The sequence below is a fragment of the Brachycentrus maculatus genome, unplaced genomic scaffold (assembly GCF_059751285.1).
Source record: "Brachycentrus maculatus isolate JH-2025_06_01 unplaced genomic scaffold, ASM5975128v1 h1tg000407l, whole genome shotgun sequence".
NCBI lineage: Eukaryota > Metazoa > Arthropoda > Insecta > Trichoptera > Brachycentridae > Brachycentrus > Brachycentrus maculatus.
In genome coordinates, this window is record NW_028281156.1 from 302,839 (window position 1) to 328,203 (window position 25,365).

Consider the following 25,365-nt stretch of genomic DNA (forward strand, 5'->3'; position numbering starts at 1 on the left):
CTAAGTGCACAAACCTAGATTTGTGAAAAAGTATTTGGACACAATCGAAACGTGTAGTTTTTTTAATGACCATTAAAAAGAGAAATGTTTAAGCGATTTCCATCGTTAAATTAAGACAAAAATATTTTATTGAAACAGCGTTCACTAAGTATAATTTAAAAATCATTGTTGTTAATGTATGATTGTACATTTTTTTGTGACAGCTGTTTTGCCTTTAAATTACATTGGCCAACTGTGTTGAATCAACCAAATGGACATATTTAAATACAAGTTTGTAAAGCTGTCATTGAGCCTATCTTGTAGTGAGTTGATTTTTTTTAAATAACTCGTTTTCTAAAGTATGATAAACTAATTCAGTAGAATCACACATCATATGTTCATATAAAAATAAACATATGTATTTTGATTCATATAAAAATTTCATATTATTTTTTATTTCATATTTCATATTATTTTTTAACATCTCATCCAAGATGAAGAAGAATATGGAAGTCTGGGCATTTACGAGGCTGACGACCGTCATAGGCTGGTTTAAGTGATCACTTTACACACGTGTAACATTCACTAATTCTACCCATTCTTGACAACCACGCTTCTCAAATTCTTGGAAATGATTTAAATTAAAATATTTTTTTACATTCGTTTATAATGCAGAATCTTTTATTATTTAAATGTGCATTTATTACTATTTTTAAATAAAACTAATTAACCTGCACGTCGCTTCCCCACAGTGGTAGGCAGAGGGAATAGAACGCTATACCACTGTGTCTTTGCTAACATTCTTCGTCTCTTACGCGTGCATTATTCATGCATATCCACCGACTATTCCGACTCCTGACCTAATCGAATTAAAGTATTTGAAATACTTGATCGTCACAATTTTCACTTAGTCTTCCCCTGCTTCTATTTCCAACTACATTTGCCTCACAAATATGTTTTACTGCTCGTTCTTCATTAATTCGATTCTCATACCCTAAACATCTCAGCACACCTTGCTTTTTTCATTTTATCGATAATGCCTATCTCAACCTTGCATTATTTCCTTATATCATCATTTGAACATCTATCATACATCGTTTTGCCGCACTAAGAGATCGTATTTCGACTGCATTCATTCTACTTTTATCCTTCTTTTGCAACTCCATGCTTCACTTCCATACATTATGGATTGAACTAAGACTTCATTGTATGCTGCCAAATTAGCGTTGCCGAGTCTCAGCCTTGCATTATTTTCTTACATCACCATTCGAACCGCTATCATACATTGTTTTGCCGTACATTCGTCTGAGAGAACGCATATCGACTGCTTTTGTTCTCCTTTCATCCTTCTTTTGACAACTCCATGAATTCACTTAAAAACATCAGGGTTGGTGCCAGAACACCCCACTGAAAGTATATTTAAAAAAAAGTTTTTTTTGTTGATTATTAAATAGAGCTGAAGTTTATCTGGGATCAAATACAAAAATACAATATATTGTATAATAAAAGGGTTGAATTCATAGATAAATCATAACACAGATAATGAAGACATTATATTTCGAAAAAAATCCATCGTTTCTATTGTGAAAGCATTTTTACCTACGTTCACAACACCTGACGTTCAAACTGACAGATGATGCAGATTCCACTCCTACTGACCTAGAAGCCGTGGGACTATTAGTTATAACGCGACCTCGACTTCAGGCGAAAAATGCCTTTATTGTTGATATTATTTGCTCATAATTCAGGTCGAGAACCGAACTTCGGCGAGTTATGAATGCATTCTGTACTAAGGTGAGATGTGAGATTAACAATAGCCGACTTCAACGTTTAATTCCAACTAGCAGTCAGCTTTCATAAAGAACTGAGAACTGTATGTACCTTAGGGTGGACCGATGCACACGTAATAAATTAATAATTCCAAAATTTATTGGAATGAAAACTAATAAAGGTATATTTGTATTTATGATTGAGTTTAAACAATGCTTTGAGTATTAACACCAATTTAAATTTCCATGAATAAACAATTTGAATTAGCGTTAATACACAAAGTTTCATCGTTCAATTCTCCTAAGATCGTATAATATGGGCAATGTGAGATGAATGCAACCATCCAGACTCCCCCACATCGTACTGCACGGCCGACCCCAAAGAAGACGACTCACGGATAGACCACCAAATAGACGGATTGACAACTGGGAATTGATATCGCAGGAGGCTAATCCCTCTTAAAAACAGGCCACAAGGCTTACACCAAGAAAAAGAAAATGAATTTACATGAAATTGGTAAAATAAGTAAGGAATTTTATAATTGCCTCGACTCGTATGCATGAAAATTTCTATTTGTTATTCATGTATTTTGTTAGTTTTCTTTGGCCCTGCAAAAAGGCGAGTTATTCGTTGAATAAATAGTCTTGAAAATTTCGTGTTTTAATTTTTGCGATCTTGTTCTATTATTGTGATATAGCTGTAAGTGATATAGCTCAGATTGTAATACTTTTTTTAAAAGTACTATTAAACATTTATAATAGGATTGAAAATAAATATTTATAAATGTTGCATCGTTTTAGTAAAAATTCACCTCAATGATTCTAACATAATAGGCAAGTTGATATGCGAACCGAAAAATCAATCAAATTACATGAATTGAGTACAGTAAGAGATCAAACAACAATTAAATTTCACCATTTATTTTCAGGTTAAAGTAAAAATATTATTTGTATATTTTTTATTTTATAGTTGATCAATCGTAGAGGTATACAGTTTCTAAGGAATGTTATTAATTATTTACCAATGAATTTTTACTAAATATTTGCATTTTTATGTGCCCACCCTAATGTACTCACACGTTTCTTTTAGTATCTTTACATTTTACTGTTAACTCCGCCGAACATATGGAATTTAACTTTGTTTGTTCAAAGTGCGATTAATCCCAAACCATCTGACAAATGATGCTGTTTCAATGCACAGTGATTCACCCAGAACAAGCTAGGTGGACAAAAACATTTTATTCTACGATTTGTTTGTTCTGGTATTGATCAATATTATTTCATTGATTTTTCGAATAATTATGCATTGTTTGATAATTCTGAAGCTTTGGGAATATTTTAATTTAAAAAAACTTAAGTACGAAATAAAAAAAGTATTTAAAAAAATCAGTATTGTTATAACAAGAAAATACATAATTTACACAATTAATACAAACCCTCATCCGCACCCCAATGGTGCATAGGGCACTGCATCATACAAACGCAGTGTTATCTTGATCGTTAACACACGAAGGAAAGGTTATCAGCCCTCCGCTTCAGGTACCAGTCCAGGGTAATATGGAATAAATATTCGAGTAAAAAAATCACTTTTATTTATTTGACCCCCCTGGGAATCGAACCCGGGACCTCCAGAACGGTAGCCGAGCGTGCTGACCATTACACTACGGAGGCGGATACACAATTAAACACATCATTAATTGTACAAATAAATTTACTCTTAATACTATACAATCAACTTGTGAGGGCCTCCGATAGTCACACATCAATGGCATTTTATGACCAAAATCGCGTTAATTCTTAAATAATGATTAAACAAAAAATTAAACCTGTGGTAGGCAAATAATTATTTCCCTATATTATTGTAGAATTACAGCAATTTTTATCATAAAATGCGATTAAACTGTCGCTGTCAGAAGCCCCCTTTAGTTATTGTTATTGTACCTATGTATATACTTTACAGAAATAATTTAGATTACAGAAATAAACAAAGAATAACATTAATAAATAATACACAAGACTAATAATCATTATCACGACTCATCATCAATCTCACAATCAGACGAATCAGATATTAAATAATCACCATCGTTACATGGATGAAAGTTATTTGCCACCTGATGTTCTGCTATTGAAGGCAGGACAATTAAATTCAGAACTTCCAACGGTAATTTATCGGTTCTCTTTCTAGGTACTTCTCTGAGTGAGTTAATTACAGGATCGGATGTTTTCAAAAGCATATTCAATAAATCTGTATTCGTGGAAGTACGTGACAGTTTCCTAGTATGGTGCTCGCGGAATCTACGACAATCTTTATTTCGGGCCTCTTGAGATTCTTCCGAGAGCTCCCCGACTGGAAGAATGAATGTTTTAAAAAACCACCGTACTGTGTACTAGACTTGAGGCTGACTTCCTCCAGATGATGAAGAAGCGCAGGGATGATGCATTTTTATATTAAATTTTACATCTACGCCCTCTAACCAATTTTTATTTTTGTTTAAAAAATGGTTCGTCTTCATATTAGCTGCAGCCCACTTTTCAGAGAATTTTGACGAAACACTTTAAAATTTTATCAGTAAATGCTTCTTTGAATCAAAAATCATATCCGTAACACTAAATTTTTTAATAATAAAATCCATCAGACGAAAAATTCGTTCTTTTTTCGCATGTTTCCGCCATTCTTCATATAGTTCTAATTTCGAGAGAGAGCACTCACGATCTGAAAAAAATTAATAAATGAAAATTGCTACTATATGTCTTATAAAAATTATATATCGTTGTATAGCTAATGAATGTAGCTACATAATATCAAAAAATTAGCCTGGATACATCTGGGGACAAAAAGATGCATACGTTCAAAAATTTAAAACGAAAAAAAAAAATACAATTTTTACGTAGTTTTTCAAACTCTATCATAACTCATACTGTCGTGCATTTGAACCAAATTTAAAATAAAATAAAAAAATTCATACCCTCTTAAGTAAAATCCATTACAGCAATAGTAATATTCTTCACTTCAAGTCTTGTAAGATGTTATTGAAAGCACTGCAAAATAGCAACTAAATTGTTTACAAAAAAGGAATAACCTTATCACTTCATTTCAACCGCTTATGACTCATCGTTCTGGAATATTTGCCATAATAATTACCTGGAATTGTGACTAATGGGGGGTTGTTATTATCATGTTATCATCAATAAGTCGATTCATTGAATTGACTTTTGTCTTGCTGGCTTGTTCTGGGCGAATCACTGTGCAATGGTGCTATCTCTCAATTAAAGATGACTGGAAATTAAACAACTGGGTTTAGATATGGGGAAACTAACTGTATAGCTTTCTCTTTCTCCTCCTCAGACGTCATGCGAGATGAATGATTATTGAAAGATAAATAATTCATGGAAAACTTCGGAATTTAGAATTGTTTTAAGGTTATCGCTATTCAATTTGTTTACACGTTTTTTTATGGGTTTGTTTTGAAATAGTGAAAGTTTCCCAGGTTTTTGACATTGATAAAATTAATTAACAAAACATTTCCCACAGCTTACCAACTTTGTACAGAGAATAACACAAGCGTGTTAGAATACTCAATTTGGAGTGTGAATGAAAAGTAGATTCATTTTTACACACATAATTTAAATAAAAATAATTATTTTTGATATTGAAGTTGTGTATTTCATGTGAATTTTAAAATCATTTATACCTCCAAATTGCTTTAAAATCCATTATTTTGCATACAAATACTCCATTTAAAATACATTCCATTATATTCATATCATTTTATTTCAATTTGTTTCTTCTTCTTCTTCTTTCCCATATCCGCACCTATTCGTGCATTGGATACTGTGTCGTATAGAAATAGTGTTCTCTTGATTGTTTGCCCTACTTTTCGAGTACCAGTCCAGTGAAATATTAAATTGATTTTATAATGAAAAATCAGTTATATTAATTTTTTCTCCCTGGGAATCGAACCCGGGATATTCAGTACGGCTGTGCAGAATTTATTTAAAGACATTTTTTACATGTCTTTCCCGTCCTTATTTTTTCCTGGTAAGGAAAGGTATTTTAATCACTCTTTACTTTTCAAAATCCTATATTTATTTCGAAGATAAATTTATTTTTACAATACAAAAACGGTGTTTTAAGAAAAAAATACGTTTAGTGTTATCTGGGTTTAAAGAAAATTAAGTTGCGGACTATCAAATATCCCGCTTCAATTTTTTTCGATTTGTATGTTCATGACAAGTCTTACACAAATCGCTCACTCCTTTCAAGAACGTCATAAATCAAAAATCGTCAATTTTCACTTGTGCATATTTTCGGAATGCCTAGAAAATGTACTATATCCCAGCAAAAGAGGCATATTTTTAACTTAATATTTACCCACTACAGGGCAGAAAGTGTTGTTTTTGCATTTTGAAGAAAAGGTATTGTTTAATTATTTATTTAAATATACTGAATATTTTTTAAATGGAGAAAAAACCTTCTGGTTTTACCTAAAAAGATCTGTTGTACAGTAAGAAGTTCAATAAGTGGCTTGATGTTTATTTTTAATACATTACACTATATTTATAAACTTAAAATCAAGTTTTTTGATTTATGACGTTCTTGAAAGGAGTGACCGAAATGTCAAATTTAAATTTCAATGTTACATAAATGTTTTAACAGCCTTGACATTGTCATAATACATTTTTTTTAATAATTAATTTGTATCCGATTCGAACTGAATGTTGTCATTTGAGTATGATTACCCACATTATTATGTAAACAACATCACCCACGAACCACCAATTGCCATTGTTAGACATGTCAAGGTTTTATTCTCATATAAAGACACACATTATATCTATTGTATTACATTATCGTAGATTTAATGTTAATAATTTAAATTTGCTTGCCTAGTTACCTAAATAAAATATAAATAATTTAAAAAATCCATTATTTTAATTTAACAATAAAACATTAAAATTTTAATTTTATTAATTGATTCGTATGGTGTTTGAAATACGGTTCAAATGCGGTATTTGAAAATGATGCGGAATGCCTCGATACATGTGTCATAATAGATTTTTAAACATAGTAGTATTACAATGTTAAACTTAAATTAAAAATAAAATATTGAGTCTTAGAAGGCATTTTACCGCAGAAATTAGTAATATAATCAAATTTTTCGATTAACTGATTTGGCAGACAATGTGGAATTATTTGTGTGCCATTTTATTTCTACTTGGTTAATATCACTTTTAAAAATATATATATTTTGACACACGTTTCGATCCATTCAGCATCATTATTAAACACCGTATAAAATGCTTAGTCTAAATTTTAGAGTTGTGCCTTTGAGGAGATAAAAAAAATAATAGATGAAAGATTATGATAATTTCTTATCAACCTTTTACACTTAAAATAATAAAAAAAAATTATAAAATAATATAAAAATATATTGGAAATATACTTTTAGTATGTACTTATATATATACAAATTAAACCCGAAAATTTCAAACAATAATCAGATAACATAAATCATTTTTGAAATAAATTTTTTTTCAGAGGTCGCTAACCATTTAAAAGATAACAATCACACATAAGTATAACAAGGTAGAAATCATTAAAATATTAAAACGAAGAATTATATATATAAACATTTTGAAACAATAGTTATTCTTAACTAAAAAACTTAAAACTATCATTATGACATTGACTATGGCCTCCCAGGTTGTCTATGTTCTCAGTGATAAAAAAAAATAACTTCCACCCCTGTTCATTATTCAATATCCCAAGAGCACAGCCCTAAAATTAAGACTGAGTTTCACATACGGTGTTTAATAATGATGCTGAATGGATCGAGGCACGTGTTACAATAGCTTCCAAGAAATAGTGGTATTTACCAAATATAAATTAATGTTAAAATTAAAGTAATTTTAACGGCAAATACGCCTGCATTCCAAGTAGCGCGCAGTCAACATTAACTTCGAGTATCGTGAAAAGTAAAAGTTTAATGGGCTTCTTAATTTCTCGACCACAGAACGATAATGCTTACTACTGATCACGATCATCCAATATTACCATAGAATTATGTTGAGGTATGAATACCAACTTATGCAAATTTGCGTACCTACAGTTAAGTAGGCTGCAGAAGTTTCGCGTATCTCGAGCTCTTAAGCATTTACCAAATATTAATTAGTGATCTCTAATGTAATTCGTGATATGATTAAATCAATTATCTCCACGAAAACACAGAGATTTTAGTTTTCTAATGGATTATTAATTATTACTGATGCACCTATACAATTTTCTTCGTAGAAAGAAAAAAATGCTTTTAAGTTATAGTTTACGATATTTGTAATAGTAGAAGAAAATATCCGGATATTAAACATTATGATCGATTATAAAAAGTCTCTTTATTATTTTTTTACGTACATAGAAACCATATTTTTGGAATTGATAGTTTGCTTTCAATTCTCTATTATTACTTAAATCCAGTTGGAGTTAGACATTTTACAGATTAAGCAGACCATTTAAAAAAAAAGAAAATATTAAAATGATCGGATAAAGTATACCTACATACAACGAACATATGAACGTTAATGAGTCTAGTGTTAAAACATCATCTTAAAACATTATTTTTTATTTAGCACTCACCCAGTGAAAGGACGCTTCTGTAAGTGTCACTACTTATTTGCATTTTCAAACAAAATAATAGTAAAAATATATTTAAAAATAAAAATTAAGAAAATTTTAATAGTTCAAATGCGTTTAGCTTTATTATTTTAGAGATTTTGCTCATAATTTTAGAAACAGGATAGGTAAAATCTTATTGACTAATTGAAAAATTAAATGCCTTTTAATTATTATTATTCAGTATCTTAAAGGGTACCTACCTAAGATAAGTTTGTTTAAGAAGGTAAAATTATTAATTTAAGTTTTTAATCAAGTAATTTAGTTTATTTTTCATAGATTTTTATTTATTTATTTATAAAGGTTGTGAATAAACAAATATTCCAAAATAAGCATTCCACAAAATCTTATGATTCAATTTTCTGTAGGCTGTCATAAAGACGCTGATATAGAAGAAATAATTGATTCCGTGATAATATAACAATAAAAGTACATATATAAAATGCTGTGTACGTATAAAAATAAAATGCTGTGAATTAAAGTGCTAAATTATACAATGAGGTTATTTTTTGGCAAAACAAATACATTTTAATGCGATGCACTATTCCGTAACATAACATGTTGCAATAAGTCAAATTCGGACACAATACGAGTACAAACGATGTGTTGTGACTACTAACTAGACTAGCAACAGGTGTGACACAAACTGTAGTACTATACTATTTTTTTGTTAGTTTTCTAACAAGTGACTCTGAAATCTATCTACGGCTTATGCAACACTGCTTATCATGTCTCCAAGGCTAAGTAGGCTCCAACTTTTAAAGTTTGAAATACTATTTAACTTACTCTTTGTGTTTAGAGTTACTATGATTTTATGTTTTATATGTAATTCATGGATGAAAATTTTAGACAAAAACACAATCAGTACTATTCACTATAAACAGTATCTATAATGATGTTAATATATAGGTGTGATTGGTGGAAAATGTCACCAATATCGGTTGTAATATATTTTCTCGAGTGACTCAGTTTTAGACATTTCAGGGAGTTTTTGGTGATTGATTTTTTTACTTTAATGCATTACAGATATCTCAACTGACACGAAATATCTATTCGTTTTTTTATATGAAGGAAGATGGAAATTTGAGCATTACAGGCATTATAACCTGGCATTCGGCTGGCTTATAATTTAATATAATCTAAATAAAAATAGATTTCTTTAATTGATTTGGCACTCACTTTGGGGTAAAATCAATCAATTTTCAATTAAAATTTTACTTGTTAAATACCACTTGAATTAGTGGTACTAAACAAGTAAATATTGAGTTAAAAAAATTACTTAATTTATTAGAAAAATATATTTTTTAATGAATAAAAAGTTACCGTAATATTTTGCCTCACCCAATACAGTATGTGTATATTTATCTACCATGAGATCGGCTGTCCAAATTTAAAACACAGTAAGGGACATTTTTTTGTAGTACGTTTTTTTTGCATTTTTGGACTAAGTAGTCTACTTAGTCCATAAATGCAAAAAAAAAGTACTACAAAAAAAATGTCCCTTACTGTGTTTTAAATTTGGACAGCCGAGATGGTTCCTTGTTACCCACAATTTTCAGCGCATTAGATGTGGCAGAATAAAACTTTCTACCAAAATTTTATTTATCGCATTGACTTTAGTTACTGAATTCAGAATCACATATTTTTCTATTAGTGTACGTAAAAGGTCGTGCCACATGTCTTAATTTTTGCATTATTTATTCTCCAGATCCAACTTTATTTCGAAATATTGTAGTTTAATCGCGTTACATAAAAAAAAAAAAAAAAATTGTTTAAAATATTTACTAGGAGATCGCAACGTTCATTTTTAACTGCTTGCGGTATAAGCCGAGTATACTTACACAAATTTTACACATAGAAAAGACGACTCCCAAATATATTTGGGTGAAAATAAATATAAACTAGGATTATGTCCATGTTTAAAAATTTAGAACATAAAACACCAATTGTCATAATATATGTATGTAATTATTATTATTAAATATTTTAGGATTTATAAGGCATTATTTTCAATTTATTTCTTGACCCCAAATTTCAACCATAATACTAATCACCATAATATCAATTTCCAATCTCATTTGGGCTCGAAATTACTTAAAGAATGATATATGTAAAATGTTAAAAAAAAAATATACATATATATTTATATATATATATATATATATATATATATATATATATATATATATATATATATATATATATATATATATATATATATATATATATATATATATATATATATATATATATATATATATATATATATATATATATATATATATATATATATATATATATATATATATATATATATATATATATATATATATATATATATATATATATATATATATATATATATATATATATATATATATATATATATATATATATATATATATATATATATATATATATATATATATATATATATATATATATATATATATATATATATATATATATATATATATATATATATATATATATATATATATATATATATATATATATATATATATATATATATATATATATATATATATATATATATATATATATATATATATATATATATATATATATATATATATATGATGTTGTAAAGGACATCGCAACATAACAATTTTGTGTAATTGTAACTATGAATATTTTTATAATGTCTTCTCCTTCAATCATGCGGAGGGCTGATCACCCTATCGGGTGCGGATGAGGGTTTGAAGAAGAAGTATTTTCCTTGAAGTTTTAAATGTACTACACAACGAAGTTGTGTAGTACATGTTGTGTGAAGTTACTACACAACGTTAACGTTTTACCTTCGTAGTGTGGGTACATAACCTTTACATTACAGTAAAAAAACAGTATTTTTCTGACAATTCGATTCTATAAGCGGTTTCATAATCCCCAAATCATTCAAAATAAAATGCTAGAAGAAATGATAAAGTTGAGTGGCTGACTTCGTATGTGATACTAGCCCTGAGTAACATATTTAATATCATCATTAATTGATTTGGCAGTGACTTTGTGGTAAAATCCATCCATTTTTAATTAAAGTTCTATCCCCTTTTCAACTATCTACGTCCCAACTCGAAATTTTTGAATTAACTTCATATACGGTGTTTGAAAATGATTCGTGTCACAATATATTTTTTTTAAATAGTGGTTTTTACTTCGTTTAAGTTAATTTTTTTTTCAAACCCTTATCCGCACCCCAATGGTGCATAGGACACTGCATTATATAAACTTAAATTTAAATTAACTTAAATTTAAAACATTTAATATTACTTTGATTTACCTTAGATCAGGTTTCTATGTACATTAATTTATTTACATGTTTGTAACATTTTGCTATTACATTTTTTTTATTTCAAGAAAATCGAAAGTTGTTTTTCCATTTATAATGGTATGTGAATAAATGGAAAAAGTATTACAGTTCATAAATGGACAAAATACACATACTACATGCGAGTACATGAACCAAATACACAAATTAGAGGAATGCACCGCGCGCGGAATACGTTAATGATGTGTGTTTATGGCGTAAAACGTAAACACTGGATTATTTACATGTTTTACTATGAACTATTATGGTGTTGTGCGCAAGTTGTTGATGAGGCTGATACTAATGAGCTTGTTTATAAGATTGCCTACTCAAAATTACAGTCGTAGACAGTTACAGATATAAAATAAATCGCGTAAAATTATTAACATATCGCGCACTCCTTTAAAGAACGTCATAAATCAAAAATCGTCAATTTTCAGTTGTGCATGTTTTCGGAATGCCCAGAAAATGTTCTATATCCCAGCAAAAGAGGCATATTTTTAACTTAATATTTACCCGCTACAGGGCAGAAAGGGTTGTTTTTGCACTTCGAAGAAAAGGTATTTTTTAATTATTTTTTAAACATACTAAATAATTTTCAAATGGAGAAAAAACCTTCAGGTTTTACCTAAAAAGACCTGTTGCACAGTAAAAAGTTCATTAAGTGGAATGATATTTATTTTTAATTCATTATATTATATTTTTAAACTTTAAAAACGTTCTCCTGAAAAATCAAGTTTTTCGATTAATGACGTTCTTGAAAGGAGTGAGCGATGTGTTACAACATTTTTACTGTTATTTTTTTAATTTAAAAATATTTGTAAGAAGGGTTTTTTTTAAACAAAAAGGTTCCGGAACTCACTCAAGCTTTTTACTAAAAAATATGTATCCAAATATCATTTAAATATTCTTTATAATACTATATGTTATCATGTTGACGAATTATATAAATATAGATTGTAATTACGTAAGCGCAAACATTATTTCGTCTAATTGATTATGAAAATTAAAAAAAAAAATCCATGAAAAAAGGCTAACTAAATAACTAACCATCACGCCTCTTCCCCGCAGGGGTAGGCAGAGAGAACAGAACGGCACGCCGATCTGTCTTTGCAAACAATTTTTACCTTCCCCGAAAACATACTACCCAAATATACGATCATCTACCTGTAATTGATCAATTTTTTTTTTAATATTACAAAATTAAAATGGAAATGCAATGCGAATGATCTGAAATCCTATCTAATAACTACAAATTAAAAGTTGCTGCACATCCATCTAAATGTTTGTTTATTCAAATCCTTAAAACTTCTAAACTTATTGGCCGATTAATTTAAAATTTTGACAAATTTATATTTCTTTTAACCAGATTGAGCCACAGAAACGCGGTACAAAACATAGATGCGTCAATTTGTATAATTTTAACCATTTCAGTTTGAGTGATTCCACAAAGACTATATTTATGATAGACACTATTTATCAAATTTTTCGATTTAAAATTTTACTTAAATTATTTATTTTAAAAAACAGATCTAAGCAGCTTCTTCTTTTAAAGTAATAATTCACATAGTTCATTCTATTTTGTTAACTTCTTTCATTTTCATCTTTTTGATTTTTTGTTTTCTGTTAAAATCAAGTATTTTAAATTTATATTAGCACTTTTAATATATTTATATTTCTGAAATATATTGTATTCTTTCTAGTGCCCTTTATTTTAACCTAAAATAAAATGTATACCCACACACGTCATGCCTTTGTGGGATTTTTTTTACATTTATAAAATAGTATTTTTTTTGTATTTGTAATTATAATTTATTGTAAAATACAAAAAAGTCTTATTTATTGACTTGGCGTTTAATTTGTAGAACTCCATTTTAATTTATGTATTAATTTTAAATCAAACACAGATTTTTTGAGACTACTAAGTTGTATTTTATTAACAAAAAACACATAAAAAATTATATTGTGACAATTGTTTCGCCTTGTTAGGGCATTATCAAACGAATGTGAAGATCAAATGGACTACGGTCCTTATGTAGCTATACAATTCTAAGTGACAATAAATTAATTTATTGCTGCACATGTATAATAAATTAATTTATTGCTGCACCGTAGTCCATTTGATCTTCACATTCGTTTGATAATGCCCTAACAAGGCGAAACAATTGTCACAATATATATATTGTTTTTTATGTGTTTTTTGTTAATAAAATACAACTTAGTAGACTCAAAAAATCTGTGTTTGATTTAAAATTAATAAAAAAATTTTTTTAAAATAATACAAAAAAAAAAAAAGTCTTGTTTCCATTACTATCGAAGACCCACATTTTCAAATGCACCTTTTCTTATCTTACAATCGTGGTATCTAATAAGTAATGATTACTCGTTATGTAATGATCGATACAGGTGTAATTAAAACAACATTAAATGGTTTGGTTAGGTACTGAAGTGAAATTGAAAACGAGTTTCAAATTATGGCAATCAATCTCAAAATTACACCTGCAGGGGTTTGCGTAAATTGAAACCTCACAACATACACGTAACTAAACAACATTCCATCTCTTGTGATTTCGGTAATACAAAATTATGGGGTCATAGTAATAATAGGTTATGGAATTGGCCAGGTCGTTATGTGTAACGATATATATTAAATTTCGTGACACATTTATGTACTTTAATTGAAATAAACCAATAAATAAATAGGCCCGAGAATAAAATTAAACGACCATGTTACACAACGAATTTATTTGAAAAATAAGTATTTGTGTTACAAATACATTTTCTATTTACAAATACTTCAATTTTCATTAATTAATTCGGCAGTCACTTTGTGGTAAAATCTATCCATTTTTAATTAACGTTTTACTTAGTAAATACCACTTTTTCTTAAAATCTACTTTGACACGTGTTTCGATGCATTCCGCATCATTTTCAAACACCGTGTACGTCAAATACGGTGTTTGAAAATGATGCGGAATGCATCTAAAAACGTGTCACAGTAGATTTTAAGAAATAGTGCTATTTACTAAGTAAAAGTTAATTAAAAATACTTCAATTTTATACTATTTTTGTAGGTTAAAGTAGCCCGTTATTAAAAATACAAATCAAGTTGGGGTAGAGTGGGCTCGAACCCAGAAACTCTGAATTAGAGTCCGCGACACCAACCACGATACGATTTTTCATTTTCTGCTATTCTTTTCACGAATTATTTTTAAATTTTGATATCTCAACATAGATGATAAAGAAAATGCAAGTCTGGGTATTTACAGGGTTTATGACATGCTATAGGCTAATAAGTGATCACTTTTAAGTGAAGAAACCCAAATTTGTAAACAAGGACACATCCAAAATGTTGTGAATAAAAATAACTGATCAAATTGTAAACTGCATAAAAATTGAGGATTATGTTTTCAGGCGTTTCCCAGTATGTAAAATCATCCGATTATACGTATGAGTTCCAAAAAGTATTGCGGTTGTCAATCATGGGTAGAATGTTACACTGTGTAGTAATCACTTAACCATTTTTAATATAAGTTTTACTTGGTGAATACCATAATAGTGGTATTTACCAAGTAAAACCTAAATTAAAAATGGATAATTTTACCACATAGTGCCGAATAAATTGATGAAACCATTTAACCAGCCCATGTAAATAGTCCAGATTTCCATCTTCTTCTTCATCTGAGATGTAAAAATTTTATATATTTTTTCGTTATGTATGTATTTTAATGTTCTTTGTATCTTTCACTGACGCCATGCCTTCAAGAGACTCTTCAATTTAATGTATGTAACACATGTGTACTATTTTATGTTCTTACATTGTTCCAGACACTGGTAGCTCGTTATCAAGCGGCAACGAGAACTACATGTACACTACGACGGACCCGGGCGACCCCTCCTCGGTCTACTTGTACGAGACCGGCAGGAAGAGGTCGAAGAACAGACCTGCCCAACATAAACCGGCCATGAGAAAGTTCAGGTCGGTAACCATTAGTACCTTAACAATATATCACTATCGATATGATTCACTTTCATTTATCCACATCCGCTACCTATGTGGATCATATGAAGTTCACAAATTGCCTCCAGGGTCTTCTGTCGGCTTCTAGCTCCCTTGCATCCTCCCTAAGCAGGTCCGCGTTCCGAAGTTCAGACGAAAACCTGATCCCTTGTAAAAGAGTCAAGCTTCATTAAGGCTCTTGGGAGACATGTGAAGTATTGTACTTGGTCTAGCCCAGTGGTCGGCAAACGTATTAACCAAAAAGCCAAATATGGACATTACAACAACCGAAATTTTTCATTATAGGCAAATCTGTTTGCAATTCCTTAAGTATAATTTTAAATCTTTATTAAATTATGGGTGCACTAACAAAAAAAACTAGATTTCACACTTAATAAGGTTTTATTCATTACAAAAATCATTCGAATATAAGGTATCCATAAGACCACTACTTATTGCGAATAATGTCCTCGCATCTCCTTTGATCACGTTTCCAAATTCTCATCAATAAGACATTTCTCGTATTGTTTTTAATAAGGTTCATGCTTTAAAAAAGTGTTTTGAAGAGCCTTCCCGCGGATATTTTTTGCTGGAGCCGTACTTAAAAGGTCAAATAGCCGCATGCGGCTCCCGAGCCACACTTTGGGACCCATGGTCTAGCCAACGAGATAGGTTTTTGTTAACAGCAATAACCATGGGTTGTTGTGTCATACGCCGTATTTCCTCGTTCCTCAAGAAGTCAAACCACCGCACGCCTAAAGTTTTTCGCAGGCATCTTTTCTCAAAGTTGAGTAAACGGCTGCTCTAAGCTCAAAGAAAATATGAGTAATACAGGCATTATATAATATAAAGGGTCCGCCAAATAACTTTTTTTTTTTGAAAATGGGGCGCAAAACATCGAGTGTAGCTTCGGCTGTGTGGCACGTAGCGCCGTCCTGTTGAAACCAAATGTTGCCAATATCCTCCTCTTCAATTTTTGTGAACAAAAATCCGTTCAACATGGCCCGATAACGATCGCCATTGACTAACGGCCACTCCTTGCTCATTTTCAAAGAAAAATGGCCCAATTATGCCTCTGGACCAAAATCCGCACCAAACAGTGACTCGTTTTGGGTGTACCGGCTTTTCAATGTATGCGTGCGGGTTTTCTGTGCCCCAAATACGACAATTTTGCTTGTTTACATACCCGCCAAGATCAAAATGAGCTTCATCCGAAAAGATGATTTTTTTGGCAAAATCGGCATCTTCTGTAAGTCGAATGTCGCAATATTTTCCAGCGTTGTTCAAGCGTATACACAACCATATTCGCTCAGCGGAAGGATAAAACTAATTATCTGTCAAATCAGACATGAGCTAAGTGTTACCATTCACGAAATAAGCACTAGTTGAAAAAAAAACTTTAGATGGCGGACCCTATATATGCGGCATTGGTCTTCACCGAGTACAAATTCGATCTCCAGACAGCCGATAATCCATATTACATTAAATATTAAAATTTATCATAGTCTATAATTGTAATTACTACCTATTGCAGTCATTTTTTAAATTTCAAGACACTGATCTTAAAATTCTTTTGATCCATTCTCATGGAACATTCCACGCTTCCATTGGACGTCACTAGAAATTGCATGGCAAGATGCTGGGAATTATCGCTTTCTGATTTTCATGACTTAATCCGCGTTTTCTTTTTATCTAAATCTTCATATTGTTACTTACATGTACATTTATTTAACTTACCTATAAACATATATTTATTTGCAATATAGTTAAATATATTATATATTTAATATGGTTAGTAAATACAAGGGTTTGAGAAGCAAATCGAACAATAATTTTCTCATACATATATAAAATTATAACGCGATATTTTTTATCAAATAAAAAAAAGAAAAAATTAATGATGAATGATTTTTTTAATCTGGGATAATATTTATTATTTTCTCTTTACTTTCTAAATAGAGGTTTGAACTGATGTGGTTAGCGCTAAGAATTTTACTATAAATTCAATTCCCATGAAAATCATTACTTACAATCTCTTATCTTAATCTTCAATAACTTACTATTTTGTAAGAGAAAGTGTGTAAACTATTGTTAAACAACGTACATATTATTCATCTTATAAGTCAAGACAAATGAAATTTTCTAGAAGCAATATTATTTTAATATTTAAATAAAAATTACGGATTTCTTATTAATTTCGAAGGAGACTTTTATTTGCTTTTTTATCAGTTGATATACTGTTTTTGAGTCCTTTTTAATAGAACCAATTTTTTTAAAGAAAAAAATCGATTCGCGTGCGAAATTGAGATTCCGAATTCATGAAACTACAACGGATTTGAATGTATGGTAACAAAAATGTGAGATTCCGAATTCATGAAACTACAACGGATTTGAATGTATGGTAACAAAAATGTGAGATTCCGAATTCATGAAACTACAAAGGAATTGAATGTATGGTAACAAAAATGTGAGATTCCGAATTCATGAAACTACAACGGATTTGAATGTATGGTAACAAAAATACCATACTGTCAACCTGCATTTCCTTTCAATTTTGATTCAATTCAACAAATTTTCGATTAAATTATTAAACCTATTTTCTAAGAAATCCTTTAAAAAAGTTTAAAGTAGTAAATAAAGTTTACCTCATATTGAGATAATATTTGAACCCTTATGCAGTATTTAAATCTAAAAATGATACGTGATACTTATTTAGGAAATGTGTATTGCAATTATGTGCATCATGAAAATTCATTTCGGAAATTTTTTTTGAAATATGAAATTTCGAAACGATGTATTCTCAAAATATGCTGTAAGAAATTTAGTTGAAAATCTCAAAACTGGGCCCAAAGATCGAAGAAAAAGAAGTGGAACACTGGGAGAGAAGACCGGTTGATAAAAATAATTTGAAAACGTGAATTTAAAGCATCCAAATAAAATCTTATAAAATATAATACCAGTGGCTTTTAGACATGCAAATAAATTAAACATTTTTAAAAGCTTCCTGTAAGTCGGACAGTCCCATCCATTCAGGATATTGAAGATCATTTAAAACAGGCAGGAATACATGAATCACTCTTTATTAATTCCAGGAGGATCCGCAACATCAACTGTCCCGATTGCCGGATGCTGGAGAACGTGGGATACTTCAGCCCGTCGGAACTGAGTCACCTCGGCATGGCGCCTCCCTTGAAGGCCCCCCCAGAGAACTTCGGCCTGAGCCAGTACGGTCACCTCAAGATAGACTACTCCTGCAGTTGGCATTCCCTGGACCAACTCATCAGCCATGAAAACGAGGAAAAATATTGCTAGATTTACTAATTTGGGACTCCAAACGAAATTGACGAAAAATATCTCCCATATGTTCATTCATACGTTGCCAAAATTTAAGATAAGTACATACCTATAGATACTTAACTTAAGTATCTACAGATAAAGATACTACAGATGACTTACAAAGATATAAAAATATTTTGGTCGAACGCATGTAATTTCATTGCAAAATGTATGTCTTTTGGGATTTTTTTAATTCCTGTTTTTTTGTTGTTGTTTTTTTACTAACGTAGAGAAAAAAAATTGCAGGAGTTTTTTTACCACCTTCAATAGGCAGAAATGTTTGACTGGATACGAAATAATAATAACAAATTTGGTTGATTAATATAGCGCCATTTTCGTAAAATACTACCGCAAGGGCGCTATAGCCAAAATATAACAAAAAAGTTATCAAATAATTAACTTAAATAAAAATAAAGAACTTTTTGACACATAGAGATATTTTTTTTATTACTGTATTTTTATTATTATACGAACTTTTAGACCACACCAGAACTAAATTTTCTTTAAAAATTTACCCTCAGTTAGAAGGCATCAGTGTACATATGTACATACTAACAAATATATCTTTATAGTTTTTTTCAATCGTATTATGTTTGATGTAAAAAATAATTATTAAAGCTTTATTTTATGTAGTTTTTAAAATATGTACGAAAAAAATATCCTGGGAGCAGGTATATATTATTTCAATTATATATTGACTTAAATTGTTACTAAAATAGTACTCTTATTTTGGATAAATACAATATATTGTTTTTTACATTTTAAGGTAAAAATTTATAACCATTATATTTGTTAATATTTTAAATTGTGTTTTTAATAAATTCATTGTGAAAATTGGTCGCTAGTTTTTATTTTTAACATTTATTTTTCTACATGTATTCCTATAATAATTATGATTATGTTTTAAAACTAGTACAATACAATTATTACTAGTAATTCTACTAACTTAAGACACGACATACAACATTCTATAGAAGGAATCGCATCATAAGAATCTATTTATATATATATATATATATATATATATATATATATAAATATATATATATATATACATATATATATATATATATATATATATATATATATATATATATAAATATATATATATATATATATATATATATATATATATATATATATATATATATATATATATATATATATATATATATATATATTCATTATTTTATTTTTCTTGTTTACTTCCTAAATAAAAAATATTAATGATTTTTAGGAATATTTATTTTAATGTCACAAATTCGCATTAAAATGATTTTTCAATATGTTTGAAAAATTGAAAAATCGTCAATTTATAGATTCTAAGGAATCCCTTGAATCTGGAGTTATTTTTATTTGAGGCTAACACATTCAAAATGCACAAGTCAACTTTTTCTGATAAAAAAAGTTCATTCATTTCATTCAAAAACTTATCTGCACCCTATGGTGCATAGGGCACTGCATCATATAAACGCAGTGTTATCTTGATCATTAACACATGAAGGAAAGGTGATCAGCCCTCCGCTTCAGGTACCAGTCCAGGGTTATTTTGAATAAATATTATAGTGAAAAATCACTAATATTTATTTGACCCCCCCTGGGAATCGAACCTGGGACCTCCAGTTATTCATTCAACATAAAAAAAACGCAATAAACTAATTACACATAATATTTCATTTATATCAACGATAAATACATATATGTAGTTATGGTATATATTATCAGATATATTTGAAAGAAGAGGTCGCATAAAAATAATTTGATATTCAAAAAAAAATCATATTCATAAGTTTTAAACATAAAATAAATAAATTTCAACTATTCTGTCGCTTCAAAAATATCTAAATTTTTGTTCAAAAGTTTCCTTTTAGACGGAGGCGCAGGGTTGACCTCTCTATTCCTTATAGGAGATGAAATGCAGACTTGTAATGGTTTACAAGTATTATTATACTTGGTGTTGCTGGCAGTTTGCTTGCTAACTTTGGAGACAAGTTTGTAAGGTCCCGGGGCTTGCTGATCTTGACAAGCTTGCCTTTTAGCGTGGTCTGATGATGCGGAATATGGATTCCTGGTGAAAGGCGTCTTGGATGCGCTCTGTCCCTCGGAAATGTTAGGATTATTGTTTGTTTGGGTGACATTTGGTTGGACGACATTCGTCCTAGGCAAGGTCTTTTGTTCGAGAATTTCTATTTTCTGAAATGGACATATGAAAGGTCATGAGTCTCTCATGACTAATGGCTGGAAAGGTCATTTTAACTTATAACGTAACTTCACCCCACGAATTTAAAAACGGTCTCTGGGGAGCGATTACAAACTGAAAAATACGTATATTTTATAATATTTTAAAATATGTACAAATTAAGTTGGGACTTATTGTAAATTAGGTCTTAAAGCCCAATATACGATAAATCACAACTTTATTTACTTTAAACCCAGGTGACATTTGACGTTATTTTTTGTTGTATAAAATACTGTTTTTTTTTTGAATAAATAAGTTTTTCTTTGAAATAAATATATGGTTTTGAAAAGAAAACAGTCATTGAAAGGTAGGGATTTAAAAAAATATGTTAAAATATTTTTTCCATACACATATATTCTAAAATAAATAATAAATAATAATAAAACCATTATCCGCACCCCAATGGTGCATAGGGCACTGCTTCATATGAACACAGTGTTATCTTGATCGTTTACAAATGAAGGAAAGGTGATCAGCCCTCCGCTTCAGGTACCAGTCCAGGGTAATATTGAATAAATATTACATTGAAAAAATCACTTATATTTATTTGACCCTCATGGGAATCGAACCCGGGACCTCCAGAACGGTAGCCGAGCGTTCTGACCATTACACTACAGAGGCGGACAAAATAAAGTTAAATTAAAATCTTTTTTTTTTTATTCGTGCGCAAAGATGCGACCGGCTTCTAGCGTAGCCGAACGCATAGTGAATCATCCAGATTACGAGTTAGGCCTTAACCAGTCTATGATATAACACATAAACTCTGAAAACACCCAGACTTCCATATTGTGAATTGAGCAACATTAAAATTTAATCAAAATAAAAACAACACTTTTGAGTTGTAAATCTACGCAGGGTCCATGAAAAGGATTCACTGTTGCAGTATTAATTTAAATATAAATAAATAAATATTAATTATATATCGCTCACTCCTTTCAAGAACGTCATAAATAAAAAATCGTAAATTTTCAGTAGTGCATGTTTTCGGAATGCCCAGAAAATGTACTATATCCCAGCAAAAGTGACATATTTTTATCTTAATATTTACCTGCTATAGGGCAGAGAGTGTTGTTTTTGGATTTTGAGGAAAAGGTATTGTTTAATTATTTTTTTAAACATACTAAATATTTTTCAAATGGAGAAAAAAACCTTCAGGTTTTATCTAAAAAGATCTGTTGCACAGTAAAAAGTTCAATAAGTGGCTTGATATTTATTTTTTAAAACATTGTATTATATTATTAATCTTTTAAAACGCTCTCCTGAAAAATCAAGTTTTTTGATTTATGACGTTCTTGAAAGGAGTGAGCGATATGTCATACATACATTTTTATAGCGCTCAGCCATTGCGCGGGCTTCATCTTTCAGAAAAATATACTGCGCATGCGCTCGCTGCATCTTTTCTTCATACTCCAATACCAATTTGTTGATCTGGAATTTGGATCAAATAAATCTACACATATGAAAAAAAATGCAAATACTCATTCGTTCAAAATCTAAAATCTTCCAAAGTTATTCACCGAGTGCTCTGAAATGATGACAGAACGTTTCATTCCAATACGCGCGTGTTTTTATTCTTATGTCTTTATCTAAATTAAGGCCCAACTACGATAACATTTTACGTAATTGAATTTTTTCTTCATAAAACACCGTTTTGGTATTGAAAAAATGAGTTTTTCTTCGAAATAAATATATGGTTTTGAAAAGAAAAGAGTATTGAAAGTTAAGTAGTTAAAAAAAAGAGTTTTTTCAATATATGGTAAATCCTAAAAAACAAAAAAAAATCCAATACGTTTTCGCGCGTGAACTGACGTCCGGCTCTTAGCTCAGTCGGACGCTTAATGAATTATATTATTGTGAGTGAGGTTTTAATAAAAATAAAAATATTCGCTATTCACCAATTGATTTTAATTTTTAGACACAGGGTTGTCAAAAAACATGTTTTAAAGCATTTTGACCGCAATGGCAGCCCCATCCGTTGAACTTAACAGCAATACGCGCAATACTTAACATTACTCATGGCGGACAGCGTGTTTCTTGGCAGCTGATAAAAAATTGTTTACGCACAAATATCGTGATATTGAATATATTATAAACGTATGTTTTCTCTTTTCTTTCTTTTCAATTTAACCAGACTGAGCTACAGTAACGCGTGGCTGGCTTTTAAAAAAATATATATTTTCACTTTGATTAATTTAATTATTTAAAAAAAAAATAGAGGTAAAATAACTGTGAACAGAGCTAATCATATTTATTAATCATTGAGGCACTTACCTCAATATTGATAAGTCTTGGAGATGGGTACTGTTATTGTTTTTAAACTGTGTCATAATGACATACTTAAGTAAATATTTACTTGACCTGAGGTTATTTAAAAAAAAAAATACATACCATTTCATCTTTTTCTGCATACAATTGTAATTTTTCATCTTCCAGCCGCCTCGCATTGCAAATTGACTCTGACGTCACAATATTCAGCTCCGTTTGTAAATTTTTCACTAAGAAAAAAATAAAATAAAGATTACAAAATAATAGAAGTTTAAAAAATTACACCGCATAAATCCTAACCTTACCCTCTTCGCTGTATTTTTTATTCAAATCATCTTCTAATGCTGCCTTTTCTGCCTTGTGAAGATTGATGTAGTCAATTTTCTCCTAAAGTATTAATTTTTTTTATAAAATAAAAGTATTTTATTGAATTCTTTACAAATTAAATTAAGCCCGCCATTTTGTCGCTCGGATAATATAATTATCATTTGTACGCTTGCCAGACATAAAAAAAAACTACACAATAATGTGAGTAAATAAGCTATAAAGTAATTTTGAAATATTTAAAACACTCAATTAAAATAATATATTTTTTAACATATTGGGGAATCGCACTAATTACTTCGCAAATTGCAGAAAAGCGTGCTAACTACATATGTACATTGTTGAATCAGACAGCTTACTTGTTCTAAATCATGGATGCGTTTTTCCCTCGATGCAATATCATCTTTATACCGATTCAAATCTTTTTTGATGGCGGCTAATTTCGATATTGTCGTTTGTTGTTCTGTTATCAGTTGTTTTGTTTCTGACAAATTCGTTCGCATGTTATTTATAGTTGAGCGGGCATCTGTCAATTCGTCGTTCAACATTCCATTTTGTTTTTCCAACTCTTTGTAACTATCGCAGAACTTAAAATAACTCTAAAAAAACGAGTCAAATATATCCATTATTAGATACATGTCATTATAATTATGATAACTCTACTGATATAAGTCATACTTCTTTAATATAACTCATTTCTTGAACAACTTGCAATATGTCAGCATCCATCTCGAAAATCAAAAAAAGATAAATTGCGAGGGATTTAACTTTTCTGTGGCTACTATATTTCATTATAAATGGCTAGTCAATAAAAAAAATATATGATGCTGGTACTTACCTTCCTACATTTCAACTAATAATTTTTATGGCAATAACACGTAGTGACGTGCATCATAATCGTCATTATTCATTAATCGATAGTTTTTTATTTATTCTTTTGATCAAATTATTAATTTATATTTCTAGTCCAATATTTTACTGGCTAAAAATTCACAATTATTCATGATAAAATAAACTGTTTCAAATTGAAATATCTTTTTTAATTTCGTCAAATTTGGTTCATAAAAGCCGGCTATAAAATTTATGAGTAAACAACGTTATTTTGAATTAGTAGTGTTTTTTTTATTATTTTTAATTAAGGTCCCGTCGTTCTTTACAATTTAATTGAACATTGTATTTCTTCATAAAAGAAAATGAAAAATAATATATATTGGACTTTCTATTGCGTTCCAAGTGTTCTAAAAAGAGGGAGGTTAATGAAATAACTATATTTATTATTTTGATTTTTCTACATATAACATAATACGAAGGAAAAATCATCTAGTTCGTTTAAATTTTAACAAGCCATTCTTTTAATCAAATTAAGTTAAAATTATTCATCATATGGCATTTTCTTACAACTAAGCTGCACATTGAATAACATTAAAATCTTGACATCAACAATAAATTAAAATATTT

General features: G+C 29.6%; 2 protein-coding genes across 2 annotated transcripts in view; one reads left to right on the top strand and one right to left on the bottom strand.

Moving 5' to 3' along the window:
• Window positions 1–19,916, top strand: part of LOC148302817 (uncharacterized) — a 39,470-nt gene extending 19,554 nt beyond the window's left edge. Inside the window, exons 2-3 of the mRNA XM_088270985.1 lie at window positions 15,572–15,722; window positions 18,836–19,916. Coding sequence (XP_088127111.1) covers window positions 15,572–15,722; window positions 18,836–19,055 — 371 coding nt within the window. The 3' untranslated portion in view covers window positions 19,056–19,916. The remainder of the gene's footprint in view (window positions 1–15,571; window positions 15,723–18,835) is intronic.
• A 350-nt stretch (window positions 19,917–20,266) lies between these two features.
• On the bottom strand, window positions 20,267–24,655 carry LOC148302818 (uncharacterized). Its single transcript, XM_088270993.1, has 6 exons — window positions 24,586–24,655; window positions 24,267–24,506; window positions 23,889–23,970; window positions 23,707–23,813; window positions 22,642–22,746; window positions 20,267–21,272 (listed from the first exon to the last, which is right to left on the bottom strand). Exons 1-6 carry the CDS (start codon window positions 24,634–24,636, stop codon window positions 20,898–20,900), a joined length of 960 nt encoding a protein of 319 aa, XP_088127119.1. The 5' UTR covers window positions 24,637–24,655; the 3' UTR covers window positions 20,267–20,897.
• Between the last annotated feature and the right edge of the window lie 710 nt (window positions 24,656–25,365).